Source organism: Heloderma suspectum, chromosome 2, assembly GCF_057233095.1.
Source record: "Heloderma suspectum isolate Gila_16-S chromosome 2, 16-S_ref, whole genome shotgun sequence".
NCBI lineage: Eukaryota > Metazoa > Chordata > Lepidosauria > Squamata > Helodermatidae > Heloderma > Heloderma suspectum.
In genome coordinates, this window is record NC_139459.1 from 89301208 (window position 1) to 89327269 (window position 26062).

The 26062-nt window shown below is 43.0% G+C and overlaps 1 protein-coding gene across 1 annotated transcript in view; it reads left to right on the plus strand.

The window, feature by feature from the left end:
• Window positions 1-26062, plus strand: part of CNTNAP4 (contactin associated protein family member 4) — a 333732-nt gene that overhangs the window by 267131 nt on the left and 40539 nt on the right. The window contains exons 17-18 of the mRNA XM_084829657.1: window positions 5186-5356; window positions 19745-19963. Coding sequence (XP_084685783.1) covers window positions 5186-5356; window positions 19745-19963 — 390 coding nt within the window. The remainder of the gene's footprint in view (window positions 1-5185; window positions 5357-19744; window positions 19964-26062) is intronic.

Below are 26062 nucleotides of genomic sequence, written 5' to 3' on the forward strand. Positions count from 1 at the left end.
TCTAGCCGTGATAGGCTACGTAAATCTTTACGTAGCCTATCACGTTTTTTTTTTTAACTTGGAAATGGCGGCAGCGGCAGCCGGTCAGAAGACCGGCCACCGGCGCCGCCACCACCGAACCGCCGCCGAACCACCACCGAACCGCCACCAGAGCCGCTGCCGCCAGGGACATTCGCACAAGGTAAGTCCCGTCATGGGGGGGGTGGCGGGGGGGGTGGCATACAGTTTCTCCACCAATTTCGGGGGGCTGAATGCGCTGGCATTCGGCCGTCCCGAGATTTGTGGAGAAATTCTCTGACATCCCTACTCCTGAACAATGTTACGGACCTCCGTCCATAGTTCCTCAGGCACTCTGTGTATCAGGTCTAATCCCTTAAATCTATTCCTCACCTCCACTATATATTGTATGTTCCATTATAGTTGGGGAGGCCACTCCACAATAGACCAACAGATGCCATCCCATTTCCCATACCTGTTCCCATAACACAACATGTCATATGAACTGGGTTAAACTTATACACTCTCAGCAACAGAGTAGAAAGCATGAAAAAACAAAAGAGAACATAGTAATACCAGGTGCTCTAAAAGTAACCCGCACAACGTTGAAACCATCTGCCAATTAGATGTTGCACATTAACATCATTGGATATTAGCCAGACTTTAAAGGCCTTCATCAACATGCACTGAGGGCATGAGCATCATGATAATGTCACCTAATTCAGTCCACACACCCTTCCTTGCACAAGGTTAGGAGTGGCCATGTGCCTCCTTTTATAGAGTCAGGCCTTTATTTGAAGGACTGCCAGAAGACTGTTTTCTACTTGAAGGTGTCCTCTGTTTGAAGGGTTGTCCAGTCCAAGTCCAATTTAAAGATAAAGAACCATCAGAAGGGAGAGCAACAGGGATCCTGCAGTTGACCATAAACGCTTAGCACCTATTGAGAAGGCAGGCACAAAGGTCACCTGGTCAGAAGCTTCCCTACCCTGAAATTGTATTTCTATTTAAATTACAAAATGATTTCTAACTTTGCATTTATCCATGTAAATTAGTATTTTCAATTTTTATGGAAATCTGTGTTCTCTTTTGACATCTTTTTTGGTGATGCGTTTCCTCTTTTTTTGGCAATGTCAGCCTACAAGGCATAACCACATAAACAACAACAACAATAACTCACCATGGCTTCCTTGTGACTATGTGATCATGTAGACTATGACGGCGAAAATAAAGGGGAATGCAGATAGCGTAGTGGGAGCTATTTGCGTCCCTTTTTGATTCCCCGTTTTAGCCTACGTAAATCTTTACATAGGCTAAAACGGTGAATCAAAAGGGGACACAAATAGCGCCCGCTACGCTATTTGCATTCCCCTTAATTTTGCCGTCATAGTCTACGTAAATATTTACGTAGATTAAGACGGTAAAAAGAAGGAACGCAAATGGCGGCGGCCGTAGCTGCCACCATTTGCGTACGCGTTTTTTTTTTTTACCCACCCAGCCGTGATAGGCTATGTAAAGATTTACATAGCCTATCACGTCTTTTTTTTAAAAAAAACCCTAGCCATGATAGGCTACGTATATCTTTACGTAGCCTATCACGTCTTTTTTTTTTTTACACAAGGCAAGCCTGGAAATGGTGGCGGCGGCAGCCGGTTGGAAGACCAGCCACCGCCAGAGCTGCCGCCGCCTGGAAGATCCGCCCCAGGTGAGTCTCGTCCTGGGGGGGCGGGGGAGCAGGCCGTTCCACCACAGAGTTCGGGGGGGCGAATGCACTGGCATTCAGCCTCACCAAGATCCTTGGCGGAATTCTCTGACATCCCTAACTTCAATAACCTGTTTACCCAGGGATGTTACTGGGGCAAAAGAAACGAGTATTCAGCATGGGCAGTGAAGCATCTATCTTCCTGCTTTCAACTCTCTTAAATATTATTGTCTGTCTGCATGCTGAGACATCTCTCAGTTATGCAACTAGTAGCTTTGATGTACTATGGGAAGGTTTATCTCTAAGGCCTTCAGACAGCCAGATTATCAGCATTAATATCTAGGGATTGGGCAGGGGGAGGAAATATTTTCTGCTGCTCAATAGATACTGAGAATATGTCTCTAAGTAGCCTGGAAGATGTGAGTAGCCTGGGGAAGAGCATCTTTCTATAAGAGGCACATTCCTCATTGTAAACCAGATTGTATTCTTAGCTGTTTAGATTGTATTTCTTACCTGCAATTTATTGTGCTCAGGATTACAAGTAAAGTATCTCCTCCGTTGACATGAGTTCCGTATAGATGTCAAGTACACAGTATAAGACAGCTTTGCACTGTCGATAAGGAAAGGTTAGAAATTCTGGCTTCCATTTTCATCCAGAAACTATGTGTGGGACAAAAGAATATACTTTGCATAGCATTTCAAAGAGAATGGTTGATGGTATTCATTATATTCATAACTGTGTGAAAAATGGAAAAGACACCACAGGTCATTGCTTTGTTAATGCTTTTCATTTATGATGTATAGTAAAGTATTACATCAGCTTTGCCATGCTACTATATTCCATTTTCTTGTGCAGGCTGTGCAGCAATGTTTGTTAGCTGTGCCCATGGGCAAAACCCCCAAGAGCATTGCCTTGATATTAGGTCTACATTTTAAAAGATTTATTTATTTATTTATTATTTATACCACCCAATAGCTGAAACTCTCTGGGTGGTTCAAAATTAAAACTTAAAACCATAGAATACACAAACATAGTAAAACATAATATAAAAACAGAAAGTTTAAAGCAGAATGAATCCAAGGTGAAAAAAGAGAGTAACCAGCAGCAGTGCAAAGCTCTAAAAACATGCTAATGCAATTTTTAAAACTGAAGGACTAAAAAGCTTCAGAAAATGAAAAAAAGTCCTCATCTGGCACCGAAAAGACCACAACATAGGCACCAGCTGCCTGAGCACCTCTTGGGAGGGCATTCCACAATGCCAGCTGCAGGTTTTGCAGGGCCTTTGGGCAAGACATGCTTAATGAATATATTCCCTCCATAAGTCTACCTTCTCATCGCCATTGTAATCAATGCTGCGATTGCGCCTCATCCCATTTCTCATAATTGCTACCACTTGTTTGCTTGACAGGCAGAGAGCCAGAGAGCAAGTTGACACTGTCTTATTTCTTATCTTTGAAAGCTGACTTGGGAGGCTTTTTGGCTAAAGGGTAGGATAAAATACAATAAATAAATAATAATAATCTCCTCCTCTTCCTCCTGCACACTACTGTTGTCTCAGCCAGAGCAAAGAGAGCAGGCAAATTGCAATGGTGAAGAGGAGCAAGTCCATGGGGCTCTTGTCAGTGGGCCCCTCATTGGGTTTAGGCCCTCAGCAAGTGCCCAACCATGCCTACTCTTTGCTAACCCTGCTCTGGCGTTCCACACCCAGGGTGCCACCACTGAAAAGCCCAGAATTATCTCATCTGTTAAAGAAATTAGTGAAAGTTGTTATCCCTTAACTGGTAGATTTGGAAGAGTTCTATAATTACTGGACCTCCAAGAAATTGATACTACTAGCAGAGAAGGAGTGCTACTCACAAGTGCCTCAACAACTTTCCTTAAGAGCTGTTATACAGATGGTTTGTAATTGCGATGTAACCCTTCTTATTAAGGAATGAGAGTTATGGCAGCCTAGTTTCACTAGCCAACCAGGGTTTAAAGATGCATGTGCACAAATCAGTATAACAACTGTGTTTCCCACAGCAAGCACGATGTATGGATCCATCCACCCTGATAATGGAAATTCAAGGGATTTTTGAAAAGAGACATTTAGAAAAATGTGCATATAGCTATATACTGGAGAGTATGAAAGTGGCCTTGAACCGAACCAGGTTTATTTCACTTTTCTGTTTCATTATTATATTACGTAATATATGTTCCCTTTGCCATATTCTTATACATTGCACAGTGTTCATAGTTTGAACTTGATGTTGCCATTCTTTAAAATTCTAATTTCAGTATCAGCTCATTTTGAAAGCTACTCTTTTTTTTTTTTTTTTTAGAAAGATCTTGGAATTAGCAGCAGAAAATGTATTTGGCATTCACTGGAAGATATTGCCTAATTTGATTCAGAAAGCAGTAAAGCTTATGAAAGTGATTGATACAACTGTAAGGATTTAGGAAAAATAACAAGGGAGCATAGTGCAGCATGGTGCAGCATAGTGCAGCACGTGCAGCATATGTGCACTATGTGCAGCATAGTGTCAAACATATCATCCTTGGACCTGAAGTCTATTAAAAATGTATAAGGCAAGATCAATGTTCACTAAAATGCCCACTAACTAGGAAACAGAATAGCTACAAAGTAATTGGTTATTTCATGTAACCTAGAGCTATCAATAGAGCAGTCCAGTGGCCTGATCCTAGTTCTTAGGATGAGGGTCAGGAATAACTCCATCAGTATAATGGCACAAAACAATCATGTGAAGCTGTATCCCCCATTGAAGTTAGCTGGGAAACCTAAACATGCACACACATGCACACATGTTATCTTTTATTTTTAAATTTTCTTTGTTTATTACAGTATTTATGGCCTGTCTTTCAGTCCAGAGAGGCTCCCTGAGGTGGCTATCAAACAATCAAAGTTAAATGCAATAAAAGCTGATCAATAAAATAGGCAATAAGTACAGTAACAAAAAATAACAAGGAAACCAAAACAGAAGCAAAAATTAGCACAAGGGAAGAGTCATTCAAGTCTGTAAACACAATGAAATAAAGTGGGGGGGTTTGCCAAATGCCAAAAGACCATCAAAGTGAGAGCAGGGTGAATGAACCTCCCATGGCAGGGGAGCTTCATAATGCTGGTGAAACAACCAAAAACACACAGTCCTGTCTGTCCATCCACCACATTTCTAATGATGGTAGGATGCAGAAGGAGGTCATTAAATAGATGATCATTAAATAGATCATTAGATCTTAGATAATTAAATAGATGATCTAAGGAGGTGCACAGGATCATGAAGGAGAGGGCGATCTTTTAATAGTCCTGGTCCAAAGCTGTTTATCACCATGTAGGAATTGCAATATTCATGGACTGAGGCCTATACATAATTGTAAGGGGAGAGGGAGAGAGGGTGTGAGACTTCTGAGTAACTAACACATTGATTTTGTTTTGTTTTAAATACAACATATGTGTAACTGTGTTTTCTAACTTTTTTCTCGATAATTAGGAGAGCTTTGGAATGCAGCCTCCTTCAACACTGAGGCCTCATATCTTCATTTTCCCACTTTTCATGGAGAACTTAGTGCAGATGTCTCCTTTTTCTTTAAGACTACAGCTTCCTCTGGTGTGTTTTTAGAGAATCTGGGAATTAAAGACTTCATAAGGATAGAGCTACATTGTAAGTCCAATTTAACTATGCTTTTCTTCTGTTTGGTTCAAACGTTTAGATTATTCATTTTGCATAACTTTAAGGTCTTGATTCCTAAAGCCACCTAGAAATTTGAGAGATGCACTGACCCCCAAAGACTCTGAGTGAAGATAGTAAATAGAATTAATCTGTTACATTGCCCAGTTACATATTCCTCTACTGCAAAAATATTTGAGAGGTCTAGGGCTTGTCCGTATGGTTCCTATGGGGGTGAGGCGGAGAAGGAGTGCTCATCTAATAGCCATAAGGTTGCTAGACATATATGCTTGACTAACAACTGGTGTTTACCACAGGGCTGTCCCCAGGAAAGGCATTCACTTTCCCCCCTGGAACATTGTACTATATTTTCAACCCAGGAGGAAGGGAAGGCACTTCCCAGATAAGGGAAGGTGAACAACTCTTTTTGCAAGGAAAAGTGAACTCTTTTGCTGCTATATAATTTTCATGGTGTCTGGATCATTTATTTTAGGAGTGGGTGGACAAATATTTATACCCCTGTATTCCCCCCCCCCTTTTAGTCAGAAATGCAGCTCCTGGCTTACCTGGAGAACAATGTTGTGGTGGTGCACAGTCCCAATAGGGAGGCAGGGAGGGGGCAGCTGAGCTGCTGTGGTGCCACGTCTGCACTCATGTGGGAGGCAGGGAGTCAATTGGGGTTAAACTGGCTCGGTGGGAAGAGGGCTTTGTTGGCGGACTGGAGGGAAAACTTCCCTCTCTCTAGTCCTCCAGAGGCTGTTAAGACTTAAGAGCAGGGTCTCTCATGTGGCTTCAGCATTGCCGTCGCTGACTTCCCCACCCACCCACTCCAGGGTAACTCATTTCTTGCCCTGGATTATGGTTAGTCGCCAGTCAACGGGGCTGGGAAGGAATTTTACCAGCACGCAGATTGGCACCAGTGTGCAGGGTTTTTGCCTTCTCCATTGCAAGAATATTAACTCAATGATATTTGGTTTTGTTTGGCTTACAAGTATAACTGTAAGGGCGGTGATAAAACTTTCAATTATAAGTTACAACGTTATAGGCATGGAAGACATTGGCTGGATCTATTGGGAAGAGGAACAGGACTGGGCGCCCTGTTTTCCCCTTCAAAAGGGGGTCCCCCTTAAGGGCCCGTGGGAGGGAGTGGCATTAAAACCCAGATCAGCATGGGGCTGCAATCCAGGCCACACCCCAGGGAGGCAGAAAGGGGCTCATTTTAACAGTCTGCGCCCCGGGGCATGCCTCTGCCTCCTGCCTCCCACAATGAAGCACCTGGAAAGTAGGGATGGGGGAAAATTCCACCAGGGACCCCAATGAGGCCAGATTCCAAGAATCCGGATTCCATTGGGGCCCATGGCGGAATGTAAGGATGTGCAAAAGTCACTTACCTTTTTGAAGGGGCTGATTGGCGGTGGGGGGAAGGTGCTCTGCACCTCCCCCTGAAATCCTAACCCAGCTGGCTCCACTCCGTGGCAACTCCGCGGAGCTGCCGGCTGGGTGCATTCGCAGGCGTGTGGAGCCTGCAGATGCAAATGGCGGTGGCTACAGCGGCCGCCATTTGCGTTCCTGTTTTTTTGCTGTGATAGGCTATGTAAATATTTACGCAAATGGCGTCCCTGCATTAGCTATGGCGGCCGCCATTTGCATTCCCTTTTTTTGCCGTGATAGGCTACGTAAATATTTACGCAAATGGCGTCCCTGCATTAGCCGTGATAGGCTACATAAGTATTTACGTAACCTATCACGGCAAAAATGGGGAAGCGAATGGCAGCCGCAGATGCGGCCGCCATTCGCAAAGCAGCGCGAACAGCACCAGGTAAGTGCTCCGTTTCGCACGCCTTTCGCGGGTTGGTGGGGCAGGGGGCTTCGTTCCGCCACAGATTTCAGGGGCCCAAATGCACTGGCATTCGGCCTACTGAGATCCGTGGCAGAATTCTCTGACATCCCTAGCAGAATGGAGCACTCACCTCTGACTCCCCCTGGAATCCGTGCGGGTTGGCTCCCTTGTAGTGTTGATTGTGTGGAGCCGGCTCTGCTTCGCTGGTGATACGGCTGGCCGCCATTACCATGCTGTATCGCTGGGGTAGGGTAAGTGAATCTCTGGACGCAAATGGTGTAGTGGGCATCATTTGCGGCCTTAAAGCTGGTAGATTAGCCTAAATGCAGCCATTTACGGCTGCATTTAGGCTAATCTACCAGCTTTAGGACTGCAAATGGCGTCCATTATGCCATTTGCATCCCTGTTTTTCCCCACGATAGGCTACACAAATATTTGCGAAGCCTGACACATGAACAGGGACACAAATGGTGTAGTGGGTGCCATTTGTGGCTGTAAAGCTGGTAGATTAGCCTAAATGCAGTCATAAATGGCCATTTGCGTCTGGAGACTCACTTACCCTACCCCAGCGATGCGGCACGGCGATGGCGGCTGGCCGTATCGCGAGCAAAGCGGAGCCGATGGCTGGCTCCACAGGATTGCCACAGAGCGGAGCCAGCCCAGATGGATTCCGTGGGGAGGAGGGATGGATCACCTCCCCCCCTGCGGACCCCCCTGCCGGACCCGGAGGTAAGGGATTCGTACATCCCTACTGGAAGGTGGGCCATGTTGATGGAATCGGACTGCAGGCACGTAGTCTGATTAACAGATCCATGCCCTATGCCCCCGCCAACTCCATTCCAAGCTGAACCAATGAAATTGTGGCCAGTTATTTAACCCATCCAAGTCCATGTCTGAATTTTCTTCCCCACCTCCCTGTCCTGCCCTAAAGGGACTAGCTAGGCACTGCCACACACAAGCAAGATATGTGGCACTATAAGACGTTTCCAAGGAGTGCCTGGTTTGGAGCCACCTTATCAGAACCACTTCAAGGTCTAATAATACTTTCTTTTAAACATATAATTATGCACACCATTTATTCTATTTTTCCCAGAGAAAATGAAAAGTATTGGATGTATGGATTTCCAGTTCTAATGTTTTCCCTACTTTCTAATACTTCCACCTATGGGTTTAACGCTGCAGTTCTATATACAGATTTACCTCAATTTACAGACTTACTTTAGTCCACATGCATTGGATTGTGCTAGCAAAAGGATGGAACCATTTTTCAAAAACTCAGATTTTTATTTAAATATAAATTGTCTCAGAAATCTGAAAATTGCCAAGTCAGTCACCCCATTTTTTTCCTGAAAATTGGAGAATAGTTTTATCCACACTTACATTCTGCAGTAGTACACTCATAATGTTATCATTTGTTCCTTTTCATAAAGCTCTAGATGGCGGGGGGGGGGGCGGGTCACACAACTAAAAATGTTTTATATCACAAAAGTGAAATTTCACTAGAGAAAGGAAGCTGGGGAATTACGTCAAGTGGTAGAGTGCTCACTTAGAAGAATGCAACAGGTAGGAAGATTGACACCCACATTCTTCTGCTTGCCCTTCCTCCATCTTTATAAATCTGTGGTAGACAACATGCTTTGCATGCAGAGGTTCCAGGTCCAAACCCTGGCAACCCCAGTTAAAAGGATTAAATAGCAGGTGAAAGGCTCTGAAGAGTTGCTGCCAATCAGAGTAGACAAAACTGGGCTAGAAATTGTCCAACCTGGTAAGGCAACTATGTTCCTACCACGTCAGTCTTGGGAACCAAGCATAAAGCCAAAATAGTTTCACTCCCTAGCCTATGAAATTCACTGCTATATCGACACAGTTGTTGCAATATATGGTGGCTGCTGAACTTTAGTTCAAATTGTCACCCCAATATAATGGTACGAAGAATACAAATTTGCTCTTTTCCTAATGTTTTGCCATATTAAATAGCAGTATAATTGCCTTGCCTTCTGTTACATTGATGTGAACTGCCATAAAATGCAATGATGCAATAGCCTCAGAGAGTTGTGTCACTGAAAACAACAGCACGCTAAGTTTTAATAATTAAATATACAAGCTATAATGAGTGCCTGATGGGATGTTGGTGTTCCAAATTCAAGAAGCTGACATAGAAAACAAACTAGGGCTGTGCCAGAAGTTCCACCTGGATTTTTGGGGGCACATATAGTCTCTGTTACTCACTCTTTCCAAGGGGTTACTCTGGTCACTAGAATATTACAGGAGTTTTGAAAGACATTCAGTTTTGGAAACCTTGAGTTTTGAAAAAAAATTAATGTTTACCCCCCACACACCATTTTTATTTAGATTGTGTTGTGAATTGTATCAATTATATAAGAGTACAGAAGAGTACGGTAACACCTGTAACATCTGAAACAATACCAGAAATGTGAAAGTGGCTATTCAGACATACTGCTGGTTCCTATACCCAGTTTACTTCCAATTTACTTCAGATGCCACCACCTTCACCAACTCTAAAATTTCCAGAAAATATTGAAGTTGTCTGATAACGCTGAATAAGAGTAAATCTGGGAATGATATAAGCCTCATTGCAGAATCACTATCTCCAGCTACTACTATAATTGCTTTACAATTCAAAACCACAACCGGGCAATCCTAAGAAGGCAAGAGTGTTATAGATCCAGGGAAGAGCCTATGAAAGTTTCAGAATGTGTTTACAATTATTCAGAGAAGGAACAACATGATTTGGACTTTAGCAAAGTGAAGGAAAAACACACACAAGCCAATTCAATCTTCTATTCTTTTAGTTACATTACCGCATTTGAATGCAAATAGCATTGTTTGCTTAAATTATGCTGCAAAAAGATTAGGTCCACATTTCAATCCATTTGTCCTAGCCAGTATAAGGGCAGAAAACCACATGGGGTTCTGACTCAGGAAAGAGCTTCAGCAACTTTGTGAAGGTATGCCTATTTCTGAAAGCTAAAATGATGGGGAACCAAATTAATTCAATTAAATGGAAGAGAATTGTACAACAGGGGTGTAGCCACAGAAAAAGCCCTCTCAGGCATCCTGCCCAACCTAGGGATATACGAAACACTTACCTGGTTTCGTCCAGGGACATCCACGGTGGGGGGGAGGCACTCCGTCTCTCCCCCCGAAATCCTCAACGGGACGGAGGCGATCCATTCCTCCCCCCCGGAATCCTGCCTGGTTGGCTCCGCTCTGCAGCCAGGCCACGGAGCTGCCAACCGGGCCAACCTGCAGCAGGGCGTCCAGCCACTGCCAGGCTGCTGCAGACGCAAATGGCGTCCTGAGTAGGGGACGCCATTTGCGACCCTATGGTAGCCTGCGATAGGCTACATAAATATTCACGTAGCCTATGACAGCTAAAGCAGGAATGCAAATGGCGTCTCCTACGCCATTTGCGTTCCCGCTTTAGCCATCATAGGCTTAGGGATATATGAAAGTCACTTACATTTTTGACGGGGTGATTCGTGGTGGAGGAGAGGCGTTCCACACCTCCCCCCGAAATCCTAATCCGGCTGGCTCCGCTCCACCAAGATTCTGCGGAGCTGCCGGCCGGGGCTGCCCACAGCTGGACATCCGGCCGCTGGGCAGCCTTCTGGAAAAAAAAAAAAAAACAGCGTACGCAAATGGCAGCGGCTATGGAGGCCATCATTTGTGTTCCCTTTTTTTCGCTGTTTTAGCCTACGTAAATATTTACATAAACTATTACGGCTTAAAAAATGGAACGCAAATGGCGGCCGCCGTAGCCGCCGCCATGTGCGTACGTGTTTTGTTTTGTTTTTAGCTTGCCGTGATAGGCTACATAAGTATTTATGTAGCCTATCACGGCAAAGGCAGCTACGCAAATGGTGTGGTGGCCGCCATTTGCGTGGCTGCCTTTGCTGTGATAGGCTATGTAAATACTTACGTAGCCTATCACGGCAGCCTGGCCGGATGCAAATGGCGGCCACTACGACAGCCGCCATTTGAATCCTCAGCAGCCGGCCAAGAGACCAGCTGCCGCCCCTGGAGCCGCCACTGGAGCTGCCCGCTGCTGGAACATCTGCCCCAGGTAAGCTTCATCCTGGGGGGGATTCCATGGGGGAGCGGGGGTGGGAGGCTGTTCCACCATGCATTTCAGGTGGCTGAATGGCAGTGCATTTGGCCTCACTGAAATCCGTGGCAGAATTCTCCGCCATCCCTACATAGGCTACATAAATATTTACATAGCCTATCACGGAGAAAACGGGAATGCAATTGGCGTAGGGGATGCCATTTGCGTCACTGCTTTAGCCTTGATAGGCTACGTAAATATTTACGTAGCCTATCATGGGCTACCATAGGGACGCAAATGGAGTCCCTTACTCAGGATGCCATTTGCTTCCACAGCAGCCCAGCAGCAGCCAGAGCCGCCGCTGCTGCTGCCACCACTGGAGCCGGAGCAGAGCCGTAGCCGTAGCCAGGTAGGCTCCGTTTCGCGGGGCTTTCACAGGGCTTTCACGGGGTGGTGGGGCGGGTTGCTCCGTTCCGCCACGGATTCCAGGGGGCCGAATTCACTGGAATTCGGCCCCCCTGGGATCTGTGGTGGAATTCTCTAACATCCCTAGCCCAACGTAGTATCCATCCACAATGAAATGCAAAAAAGACTTCGCCATCAGATCTTAAGGTACAGATAGGATGACATGGGAGGGAATAATATGCCCTCCCATGACACACGGATGACACGCAGCTCTACCTCTCATTCAAATCTTCACCAAGGTTGGCCGTAGAATCCCTGTCCAAATGTCTGGAGATGGTGAGTGGCTGGATGGGGAGGAATAAGCTGAAGCTGAACCCTGACAAGACCGAGGTACTTTTGGTGGGAGACAAGAGGAGGCTGGGGGATGTTGACCTGGTGTTGAATGGGGTACAGCTACCCTTGAAAGACCAGATCCGCAGCCTGGGGGTCATTTTGGACTCCCAGCTGTCCATGGAGGCTCAGGTGTCAGCTGTGAGCCGGACAGCGCTGTATCAACTCCATCTGAAACGGCGGCTGCGCCCCTTCCTTCCCGACCATCTGCTCCCATCGGTAATACATGCCCTGGTCTCCTCTCGTTTAAACTACTGTAATGAACTCTACGTGGGGTTACCCTTGAAGACGGTTCGGAAGCTGCAGCTGGTACAGAACGCGGCGGCTCACCTGATTAAAGGCAGCCGCCGGCGAGATCACATCACTCCAGTGCTGAAGGAGTTGCACTGGTTACCAGTTGTTTTCCGGGCCAAATTCAAGGTGTTGGTTTTGACCTTTAAAACCTTATATGGTTCCAGCCCAGCCTATCTTAAGGAGCGCCTCCAGCAACACCAGACAGGCCGCTTAACAAGATCAGCCTCGGATGGCCTTCTCTCTGTCCCATCAGCCAGGACAGCTAGACTGGTGGGGACAAGGGAGAGGGCCTTTTCTGTGGTGGCCCCCACTCTGTGGAACTCCCTCCCTAGGGAACTCCGTCATGCCCCCTCTTAAATGAGCTTCCGTCATGCATTAAAAACGTGGTTGTTCAGGCAGGCATTTGGGGTGGGTTAGGGTATTTTAAAAAAAAAAATTATGGTAGAATTTTATTGTTTTAAATTGTTTTATGGTATGTTGTACATCGCCCAGAGTGGCTGGGTGACCAGCCAGATGGGCGATTAATAAATTTAATAATAAATAAATAAATAAGCCTATGTTTGCCATTTGCAGTAACCAATCCTAGCACTTTCCAAACATCTAATATAACATGCACATTTTGAGATACAGCCAGTCCTAGTCACTTCCTTTGGGCCAGTTTTAATTTATGTTCATTACCTCTTCACAATAAGGGGGGACTTCAAAAATTAAAGAGGGTACAGTTATCTTGCTAGGCTATCAAGGCCAAGGAAGAAAATATAACACAAAGCAACACCATTGACAAGGGTTAACTGTCAATCTCTCAACTGATGCAAAGCATAATTTATGCACACCCTTATCCTCAAGCCAGAAAGTACATCAGAGAGGGTTTGAAAGGACCATACTTGAAAACGGGAAATGGTAATGGGATTAGATAGCTGTTAAAAGTGGACATTGCCCTGTTTTTGTTGTTGTAGGGACTAGTCAGTTGGATATGCGATCAGTCTGTTTTTCATCTGTGGTTAGTATTTTGGCCAACTGACCAATGAAGTCAGTTAATTCAGGTTATTATAACACAAAAGTATTCTATAGGTTCATCCCCTAAATGTATTCCAAGGTCTATTGACATGTTTCTTTGCATGTTTGTGTTTCAAATTCTTTATAATTCTTCTGCAGTTCAAGTTCAGGTTTTCTGGTGTTAAAAAGACTTAATATTTGAAATTATTGTGTGAGACCATTTTGATAAATTATACTTTCATTTCTAATGTGTTTGAATGTAAATTGCCAATTTGCATTTGACTGCTTATTAATTGTTCAAAGTCACTTAATGTTTTGTAGTTCAACATTTGAAATGTTAATAATAAATAACAATTAATATGTCATGTTCAGGATACCATTCAACATGGTAATACACTAGAAATGATTTAACACTCATTATGACATTAATAATTGACTTCACATTGTTGCTAACACAGAAACCATTTTATTTTGTGGTGTAATCTGTGATTTATGTATCTTTCCTAGTATGAGGTCTCTGGACATTTAGGCTGCAATCTCATACCCACTCAGTGGGACATTTCCTAGTAAACAAACATGCATAGGATCATGCTGTGCAGCTCATCCCCTTCCCCTTTAAGTGAACAAAGAGTAAATACTTGAAAATGGGACTCACTTCCAAGTAAACATGGTTGAGACTGAGTGAGCTGTCAGACTGCAGTTTTCTGTGCAATAGTGCACAGATCTCCCATCAGTGTTAATTGGTCTCAGATGTACAGAACAATGTTAAGCATTACGGTCTTTATCATTGTACTATGACAAATAATAATGATTAGAGTTGTACAGCCAAGTTCAGGAACACCCTACCTAGATTTAGTGCACGGTATTGGGACCATATTGGGACCATTGGGACCTATCCTGAAAGGCCTGCACTGGTAGCCAATTGCTTTACAGACACAATTTAAGGTTTTAGATCATGCCCATTCGGAGGCACATCTTAAGTAAGTGTGTGCAAAACATAGTTAAACAGTAGAATACCACACTGTTCTGTTCTTCAAGCACCATACAGTGCCATTGATTTTTATGTAGAGGCAATAAGTGATTTCAAAGAGGAGTCCTGCTTCCAATGTGATTGGAAAATGAGTTCCCTTAATTGAGGAGCAGGCAGCAATCATCACTTTTACTTGAATACTTGTTCAGATCCATGTAGTAACCTCAACATCAATCATAAATTATATTTATACTCCATGCCATGTCATTGATTTCAGCTGTATTTATCAAGGGTAATGCTGGACAGAACATATGAAAACTGCAACTTAAAGCTCTATATAGTAGCACCTTCAATTTTTAAAAAAGTAAATCTTGTTATTCTGTTTGATTTTTGAAAATAACTTTGGAAAAAATCCTTTGGACCACACCTCAAAGATACTATCTTCAAAATACTAGTATACTCAAATATGAGATGTACTAGTAAGCTAGGTGTAAATGATGTGTTCAATCCAGAATTAGTAATACTTAGAATAGACGCACTGAAAGTTAGCGATTGGATCCATTCAGTTTATCATTGGTAACTGAAGTCCCATTTATTTCAATGGGTCTACTCTATGTATGACTAAATCTGGATCCAACCCAAAAGCTTTCACTGACTACCCAGAATTAAGGCTCAAACATTTTTGATGAGGAATAAGAGCAATGGCCCATATGGATAACTTGTATCCAAACTTTTGGCTGGACCAGATCCACGAACTGTTGAATAGATGATTTGTTTCATGGGTTTTTCTGTTGAACCAAATCCACTTAAAAACAGGATGCCCAATATAGAACTTCAAGAAGATTGCATAGTGACAGCACATTGAAAATTGCTTGATTTTATTATATGATTAAACCATTGACTTTTAAATCAAATCACCTCTTGAATTTAAAATCTTTAAACTTAAAAAAAAACCCTTAAATTAAGTTAAACTTCAGACAATGGATTCAGTGATATATTTCTGCCCTTGATATAGATTCTCTAGGGAATCACTTGGGAGGAAATTTTGTCTCAAACATGACTGGTGGACTTCCTCATCTTATTCTTATTTATCTGATACACATAAATTTGTAAGCAAACAGGTTGTGCAGTTTCCTGTCTGTTCTGCAACTTCTGCTAAGATTTTAAGAACATAAGAGCAGCCATGCTGGATCAGACTAAGTGTCCATCTAGTCCAGCATTCTGTTCACACAGTGGCCAACCAGCTGTCAACCAGGAAACCACAAGCAGGACCAGGACATGAGTGCAACAGCACCCTCCTGCACATGTTCCCAACTGCAACTGGTGTACATAGGCATACTGCCTCCAATACTGGAAGTAGTAGCATATAGCCATCAGGACTAGTAGCTGTGGATAGCCTTCTACTTCAGGAATTTGTCTAACCCCCTTTTAAAACCATCCAAGTTTGTGGCCATCACTACATATTGTGGTAGCAAATTCCAGAGTTTAACTATGCACTGTATGGAGAAGTACTTCCTTTTATCTGTCCTGAATCTCCTACCAGTCAGCTTCATGGGATGACCCCAGGTTCTAGCATTTTGAGAGAGGGAGAAAAGAGTCTCTCTATCCACATTATCCACACCATGCATAATTTTGTACACCTCAATCATGTCTCCCCTTACTCTTCTACTTTGCGATTCAGATGGTGAGTTGTAGAAGTGATGAATTCATCTGAATTATTTACTGTTTTATTTAATGGAATGTGGTGTGTGTATATACACACCAAATATAGCCAAATACAAAACAACTGATTGAGTGAGGAGTAAGAACTATGACTTTCCAGGCAGTTCAATTCCCTACACTTTTAATTTTATAAAAGAAAATGCTTGGTTTTTAATTATGTTGCCAGAGATCTCAATTCCAACTGGATTCTTTTAAGTAATTTGATTAATTCTGATGGTTACTTTACCAGCTCTTAGTCCTTTAATGAAAAGTTCCAGCTTTCTGAGTAATTAGAACTTGTTTATTTTTTTAAAACCATCTGTGAGGTTGAATTTAACCAATTATCAGTTCCTATACCATTGAAATCCTGCAGCAGCATTAGTTGCAGAGCATAATATTACATACTGCGCTTCCACTGAGATGTAGAAGAGAAATCATCCCCTTGCTCTGCATTAGCATTTGGCTCCATGCCCTGCCATTAGAGCTTCTGTGCCAGCATTTGCAGGTGGGAGATCCCAGAACTCAGAACTACACAATAGACTGTTTGAATTCAGAGTGGATAGAAAGATATGGTGCTGCTCACAACACAACCCCTAGCAGAGCATCCCAGGACATTCCTCTAGTGGGAGAGCAAAACAGTGTAGTAAATTGGATTTTAGAGGGTTTAAGCAATCTTACATAGGATGTCATTGCAGCTCTTGTTGCACAGTCCTTGCTTGCGCTGCAATACTCTCAGTCGAGAACTGGAGCAAACTATGTAATTCTGTATTTGCCACCGGTTGGTTAATAAAGTAATGCTAGCTGAGGCATTATTTCATTCTCTCTCATTAAATAGAAAATATTTACAATGTGTTAATATGTCAGCTTGGCAACAGTATGAAGGGTTAATAGATTCAGGACTACCTTTGGTTTAACTAATTTTTTTGGTACAGATTAATAGATTAAACAACAATCGCTCGAACTGTTCAAACATCATCTGATCTCTAGGGATGTACGAAAGTCACTTACCTTTTCGAAGGGTGACATTCACGGTGGTGGGGAGGCGCTCCGTCCTTCCCCCCGAAATTCTCTCCAGCCAGCTCCACTCCACGGCGATTCCGCGGAGCCACCGGCCAGGGCCGCCTGCAGCCGGACATCCGGCTGCTGGGTAGCCTGCAGGGACACAAATGGCAGCTGCTGTAGCCACCACCATTTGCATCCCTGTATTTTGCCATGATAGGCTACATAAATATTTAGGTAGCCTATCACGGCAACAACAACAACAAAAATAGCGAATGCAAATGGCGGCGGCTATGGCAGCCGCCATTTGCGTTCCCCTTTTTTTGCCATGGTAGGCTACATAAATACTTATGTAGCCTATCAGGGCAGCCTGGAAGGATACAAATGGTGGCCGCTACAATGGCTGCCATTTGCGGCGGCAGCAGCCGGCTGAGAGACCAGCCGCTGGAGCCGCTGCCGGAGCCGCCGCTGGAGCTGCCTCCGCCCCAGGTAAGCTTCGTCCCGGGGGGATTCCGCGGGGTGGCGGGGGGTGTTAGGCCATTCTGCCACGGGTTTCTGAAATCCGTGGCGGAATTCTCCGCCATCCCTACTGATCTCTCATCCAAATTACTTCCCCTTCTTTTTCAATGGAAGGCACTATTGCACATACGCATTTCTTCATGCTCACAGAGTCCCTTGAATTTAGGATCTCTGGTGACATACAAGCATCCCCTACATGCAGAAGTGCCATATAGGTAGGGATGTACAGATTTTGTAAAATCCATTCCATCTGAATTTCGTGGACTATCAGGTGCCTTTCATTCCATCTCCTGATCACTGGCAGAATCATTTTTTTCCCAATTTCCTGAATTTGCGTAATTTGCAAAAATGTGCAAGTCCTTCCCCAAATGCACAAATCTCCCCAAATGTGCATGTTCATGCTTTAGCCTATGAGGGAAATGCTAATTTTCAGCCAGTTTTTTTTTTTTTTACATATTTTTCTACAACTAAATTTGTTTAAAATTCTGGAAAGTTAAAAAAGAAAAAGAAAAAAAAGATCCACAGTGCCATGGAATCCATGCAGCTCAGGAAAAGCTTGTCCACTGTGGAATCCATGAGTTGGATTCATAGAAATCCAAACTCATTTGATTCTGTTGCAGATTTATCTGACATCCCTCCATACAGATGAGTGATGTGGTCCACGATGTGCTTTAATGTACTCTGTGAAGCCACAACAAATACAAAGAAATTACTGAAGGCCTTTCCAGAGCAAACAATGCTGAACACTGAATTAAAATCACCTCTGAAAAGTAATGTCTTGACTGACATGGAGCATACACACACATGGAGCTGTACAGAAGCTAGTGGTGATTCTCTTTCCCCTTCATGTTAAGTATGGCTGTATCAGAGTATAAAAGGAGTTTTAAGTGCAGAGACTTTCAGAGTTCAGACTTCCATGTGGTAGCTCTAAGAAAACAAGGTGGTCCACAAAAAACAAGTGAACCAGACAAGTGGCGCACAACTGCCCATTTCTGACAGCCAGGAATCATGTAGAATGAAGCTGTGAAAACAAAGCGGGAATGTACCCACTGTTTCCACTGTGCTTCCTCCACTGTCACTGCCCTGACTGCTATGTAAATTACCATTCTTACATACACTGAAGAATTACACAAGATTGTACATTGATCAGTTCTGTACCTACACAAACAATGAATTCATGAATTTCAGAGGTATGGAAATTTATTCATAGCATACAGTGTCTGAATTTATGAAAGCAGATAATATAACATATAGACCAGGTTTGCATGATCATGGAAGGGAAAATATGCCACAATGGCTTTTTCCCCCCACTGCGTGTGCCGGTCACATCCTGGAGGGGATTTGAATAATTACCCTCGCCGTCATGGCTTGCTGTGTCATGCGAACTTGCCAGAGGTGGCTTGTTGCTATGGTTAATTATGCAAATCCCCCCAGCACATGACTGGCATGTGTGGTGGGAGAAATAAGCCACTGTGGCTAATTTCCCCTTCCGTGATTGTGCAAACAGGCCCAAAGTTTAATAGGTTTAGGTTTTTCCATTGACTTCAGTGAGATGTGGATCCATCCAGTTCAAGTACAATCAAAGATACTGGTTGATAGAAATGTAAATTTTTGCATGGCCATATTCACTTAACTGATTTCAGAATATAACTTTTCTGACACCTCCTTTTAAAATTAATTAGCATGTATAAAGGAATATTAAATATTTGACATCTATATTGGTAGCCAATATTAAAATGCATTTGATAGTAACTATATGATTGATATTAAGCTAGGTGGGCTGAACTTATCATAGTTGTGTGACAGAAAATCACCTTTACTACTTGCTCAATACAATATTTTAACTAAACGGTTATTCTGTTTTTGGCAGCCAATTAGAGAAATATATCTTCCCCTTTCTTTTTCTTAATACTGAAAGCTAATTCAGACTGCATATTCAGTGTTTCACTTTCAGTATAAATGGAAACAGGTCACACCTAGCTTAACTTTTCAATTTTTAATAAATATTTCCAGAAGCTAACAAACAAGAACTTTAAAGATGGACATGCTAATGTCATATTTTTAACAAAGCACTTGTCTCTTGCCCTTTCACAACCAAAAGAAAAGGGGCATATGTTATGCCTTGTGTGCAATTCTTAAAAAATGTGTTTTTGGTGACCCCAGATTCTAAACTGCCTTAGGTGTCTTTACTCTTTCTAGCACCAACTGAAGTGACATTTTCATTTGATGTGGGAAATGGGCCTAATGAAATCACAGTGCAGGCACCCGGTCCCTTAAGTGACAACCAGTGGCACTATGTGAAGGCTGAAAGGAACATCAAAGAGGCATCATTGCAAGTGGATCAGCTCCCTCAAAGGACTCACACCGCTCCATCTGATGGGCATATCCGCCTGCAGCTCAACAGCCAGCTCTTTGTTGGTAAGTCTACTTTTTTAGAACTGTTTCCCAGTTATTGACAAGGAAAGACAAACTGATTCATTTAAGATTACCATTGGTACAGTTAGTAAGATAATAAACATATGAGCATTAGGAATAAGACACAATTAATTAGTTAGTTAGTTAATTAATTAATTAATTAATTAATTAAAATGTGTATATTCCACTCTCCCTCCAAAAGGAGCACAGAGCAGTTTACAATATATAATAATAATAATAATAATAATAATAATAATAATAAGCCAACTATCACAATAAGACAGTGTACAATACACCAACAATAACCGAAAAACACAACATTTGCAGAATAAATGCACAGGGAATTATTTGTTCCTAGCGCTGCCACAACACATGGGTTTTTCACTCACAGGACTACCACCACCTGTGGGGAATTCTTATTTTTCTAGGAAATGGTTATATTTCTGGTCCTACGGAGTTCCCTGCCACAATAACTCATAGCTTCACAAGCTGGCCAGTTTCCAGTACCACCAATTCTCTATTAAAACTCCAAGTAGCTTGGTATAAGAGGCTTAGGCATGAGATGGGCATCACCACTAGAGGCAAGATAAAGTATTTAACAAATTGGTTTATTAAGGGTTTATTATTATTTTGTACATAACGGAATACTAATATTTGTTTGGGGATTTTCGAAAGAATGCCTGCTGACGCTTCTTAAGGAGTCAGCAGACACTGTTGCTTAAATAAGCCTCTTGGGGTGCAATCCTATGCAAGTTTAGACAGAAAAAAGGCCTAAAAAGGAAAAGGAAAAAGCATAGCTGGCTGGGGCATGCTGGGAGTTGTAGGACTTTTTTCTGTCTAAACCTGCATAGGATTGCACCCTTCACGACTTTTTTTTAACCTCAGGCCAAATTTCCTAAACCTCCGCCCAGCCAAATTCACCCACTACCAAATCCAGCTCTTGGGTACAATATTCCTCAGATGCCAAAGCTCCTCCTGTTGTGTACACTCCTTGCATGGACAGTTCATTTGGTTTTTAATATCTGCTTGGGTAACGTCATTCTGGTAAAATCTTAGGACAGCCTCCCAGCATAGCACAGCCATCTTCTCCCTATTCCTGATTTTCAGCAATGTATGATTATCATCACACAGAGAAGGAATAGCTTAATATTCAGGCCTCAGCTATTCACTTTCTCCTCAGCTTTTTCCTAGTCCTTATAACAGACATCACACACCAACAATAGGCTTTCTTCCTCTCTCTTCGCCCACTGACTAACTGTCTGCTTTAACTGTCAATTGTCTAACTGTCAACTCTCCACTGCTCTTTTCCACCTAGCTAGAACCCCCAACCAATCAGAATCTGATGTTTCCCTGACCAATCAAAATTCAATTTACCTGATCCATGCCCTATCTATAAATACAGGAAGCAATTCTTTCACTCTTTCCCTCCTTCTCCCCACCCCTTCACATTTTGTCACCAAGCGACTTCTACTAAAACAGGCCTTCAAATCAGTAACAACACTAGGCTTCAAGCCTACACAGATGCATTATAGCCTTACAAAGATCACCGACAGTATTTAAACATTATAGAAAATCCACAGTTATTTATATCCATAGCATTTCTTCAAAACATGTGAAAATATATTCACAGAATACATGTGAATAGAAATTTACAGAATGCATGTGAAAGTGCAGAGCCATAATCGAAAGCAATGCACAACACATAGTGCCATAGAAATCTGCAATGCAAAAAACCACAAAGGGGCCCCAGAGAACCACAAACCAAAGACACAAGTCCCCAATTGTATGAAAATGAGAATATAATTTCTATTCTATTTGTAACGAAATAAGAAACAGTTCAAAACCCATAGATGCAATTGAAATCATTCAATAGACACACATTACATACAACAACCTATTAAAACAATGCATAAATATACAATACAATTGTACAAATGTAAGAAATAAAGAAATAACACTCATAACAATACATATATCAGTAACCCATGTTGACATGAATCCAGAGAATTCCAAAATTTTAAAAACCACCTTATCAACAATGTACGTGTTCCAAAATCTTCCTTATAACCACATATATTAAATTTACCAATCATACATTTAAGAGGGCAGCTGAATAAACATCTGGCATCCTGGACTACGTTCATAGGACAGTAAGGGCTCAATCCTATGGGGATAGCCGGCCACCTCCAAACTCTGAGGCAACGAACTATCCAATGCAGGGAGGACAGAGCGCAGAGGGGATTTTCTCCTCTGCGCTCTGGCCGCCCTGCATTTGTAGCTAGATGGCCGATTTCGGCTGTCTAGCCAGGGTGCCTCGGAGCAGGGCAGGAGGCCAGATGGTGCATAGGAAGCATCGTAATGGTGCTTCCACCATCCCCTCCCCACCCCCAGGAATTCCCCCTTTTCCCTTGCTCTGTGCTGCGCTTTTCAGTGTAGAACCGGGGATGAACTGTGCAGCCTACAAGGCAGCGGGTGGAGGTGGGGAGGTGGTTTTCTGGAACCAACCTTGAGCTCTAGCTCTGAGCTCGGTTCCCAGAAAATGAAAAATCCTATGGCCATCTAGCCACTGTCTAGCAGACATAGGATTGTGCCCTAAGAGAATGACAGGAAAAAGTCAGCATCTCAGATTTTCCCCTACCAAGGTCATAGTTCTGTCTCCCAGGGCCCACAGGGACCTTCAAAGACAATAGGGTTGTTCTGTTAGTGGTTCCCTCATCCCTAGCAGTTCCCATAAGAGCATATGATTTTTAAAGCCTCTTCAAAATTAATCATTTCCATTACCTATGTGGCACTGTTGAGTGGATATTTCAGCAAATAATTTGATTCTACTTACCTTTGTCAATATGTTCTTTAATGTATACATATAGATATAGAAATGCTACTGTCTGATATAAAAAATTATTTCCTTTTTTTCATGATGCTTCCAGGAGTTTTCATTTTTGCTTTGTACAGAAATGTCCTTTACTTTTGTCTGGTACTTTAGGGCACTAGGAGTAAATTGAAGCATTATCCAGTATAACGTCTGCTGCTGGCAGTCCCTCAAAAATCTGTGCAATTATTCTTTTGAGTACTTTGGAGAAGAGCTGATGTGAAATGACTTTTGCTTGAATTTATAAATACCTAATGACAGAGTTTGACAGAGTAGGAACAGCACATTACAATTTCATCCCTCTGGTTGATGTGGAGAGCAATTCTATGGTCCTGGGAGAGCATCTTCAAAGTCCCCCCTCTAAGGCCATAGAAACTGCTACATCCTTGGAAGGGGGACTCGAGTATCCAATCCCGCTGCCCCCTCCCCAACCCCCTCACAGCCACCATGGAAAGAACCACATCAGCTGCTTCATGAAGTCACAAAAGCAGCCTTGGAGAGGTCAGAAAGGGAGTGTACCAGTGGGCAGGAGATGAGGGAGGCCTCTCCAGCCCCAGTCTCACACTCACCTTCACACCCTCTCTAGACAGGCTCAGAGGCCCATCTGAAAAAGCAAAACTCAGAGGATCGAGAGGTGAAAATCACCTCTGTCACTCCTCCCACCCTGCCGGCAGCAGCTCAGTAAGATTTTGGATACACAGAAGACTCCGGGTTGAGAGGTTTCCATCTCACGAGGGCACGGTCCGTTGGATTGCACCCGGAGTGAATTCTCTCTAACTAATACTGGACATATTTATGCTTTGCAGAACATTGACTTCCTCCCCAATTATTCAGTGTAATAAATATTTCCATTTTTGTCATATTAATCAACCCTCTTCTGAAATGATTAATTGTGCTGTGATAGTCCTTCCAAGGACTATGTTCCTCTTCTCAACCCCAAATTCTTATGCTTTGAGATCTTTGCTCCTGGCTTTTGATAACTCCATAACAATGAAACAGTTTGATCTCTTACCACTATGAGAATAGTTGGTTAGTCAAAAAGAGAAGTTGTTATATGGATAAAAATAGTGTCATCAGAACTAATAAATGAAGTTTTCATGCAATATCACAAAATAAGTAATTACTTCAAACCGGGCAGAGGGGTGGGAAAGGAAAGATCAAATTGCAAATAGAAGATAGGAAATGTCTGCCTAAAATAGGCCTGCACAACTTGTGGCCCACCAAGTCATATGCTGCTGACCAGCAACATATGTCTGGTATCCCATAATCAGATTTGTCATTAACTATTCCCAAAGGCACAGATAGATAATATATATGAAGGACCACTATACCCCCAACCCCATCATATTAAACATGCCTCAGCAGGTTAATGCAGAGGCAGAAAATGGGGAGTTAGCCCACACGACTCCCATGACAAATGCAGAAATTGCCAGTGGATATCGCCTCAGGTGGTGGTTGTGTGCTTTTAGCTCAGCCTGGAGTGCACCCACAAAGTGACGATGACACACTGCTATAGTGTGTTGGGTGGACACAACAGTCTCTGCCATTCATCAGCCCGATGTGCTAGGCAATGTTAAGTAATGTGTATGTTTGCACCTAGCAGGATATACGCATTTTTGTGATTTAATACAATAATGCTATGCACTGAACTTTTTGGCCAACTCTGTAGGATTAGTCATAATTTCTGGAGTGAGTACCAACTGCACTGAGGCCAGGATTAATTTAACAGCCTTGTAACTGCAGTGGTAGTGAAATGGAAAAATCTAGGGCTTGATTTAGCTTTAATGAACAGTTTTTTGTATGACGAACAGCTTTTAGCTTTATGATCAAGGTTCAATTTCTCCTTTCTTCTAAAGCAGGTATTATTATTTTTTAATCAGTGAAAATGTATGAAGGACTGGTTTTCTTGTTTGAAAACTTCATCTTATTTAATAGCATATTTCTGTAAGTATGTGCATCAGGCTATCAGAGCACCTGGAAACTCAGATGATGATCATATAGTTTAGGCGGTGTTTAAACTCCTTGTCACAGGAAACAATTTTATGTGATTTGTTATAACCCATAACTACTTTCCGAAATCACATTTTTAGGAAGGAAACTCTTCAGTTTTCTTTCTCCTTGACTTGTACCAATGGAGGTTCAGAACCTCTATTGCTGCCTGGAACTCTGGGAACTGTAGTTTTTTTGTTTTATTTTTATTCCACCTGATCAGTGAGGAATAAAATAAATATCAGAAGCCTTTATTGTGGAGTGTCAAGAACCATAAGAATGTAGAAAGAGTCCTTGGCTTTTGCTAGTTTCCCCCACCCCTCACAACTGGTATGTTGGGAAAAAGTGAGGAAGGAAAACAGGCATATGCCATTTCAACTACATGTCGGCATGTAGCACTTCTCAGTGAGGCTGGTAGCTCTGATGTCACTGGGGCTGTAAATCCACTCTGGGTTTCAGTCAGAACTAGTCAGAACTCTAAAGGAGAGATTCAAGGTGCTGAGCCTAGTTTGGAGATAGGGTTCAGCACTGTGGATAACTCCTTTAGAGTGGGTTCACAGCCCACTGACATCAGAGCCACCAGCCTCCACTGCTTCTACTGAGGGAACAGCTCTGGCTGGCTGTCAGGGATGAGCTCCAACCCTTTCAGATGTCTGACAGCTCCAATTCCGAATCAGAGTTAGAACTGCTAGATCAAAGCCTGGGGGAGGGACCCTCCCTAAGCCTAGAGTGCCTAGACACTGGGAGAGATTCCCTCAAAGGCCTTGACAAACAGATGAGCCAGGCTGAGTCCCTGCCCCCTCCATCCACTGTTGGAACTCAAGTTTTGGAGGAGGAGGTGGAGAGGTGAGACTTGAGACTTTGCTTCATCACTATAGCCGTGATAGGCTACGTAAATACTTACGTAGCCTATCACAGCTAACACAGGGACGCCATTTGCATCCCCGTGGAAGCCGTGATAGGCTGCGTAAGTATTTATGTAGCCTATCATGGCAAAAAAAAGGGAACGCAAATGGCGGTGGCTACGGCAGTTAGTGGAATCTCTGCCGAGCAGAGCCGGCTGGAGAGAATTTCAGGGGGAGGGACGAAGCGCCTCCCACCCACTGCGAATGTCACCCTTCAAAAAGGTAAGTGACTTTCATACATCCCTAATTTTAAGGGCTGTGTGTTGTGTTCAACTGGAAATGTCTCAACAATTTCTTAACTGGGCAAGTTCTAGGGATGTACGAAAGTCACTTACCTTT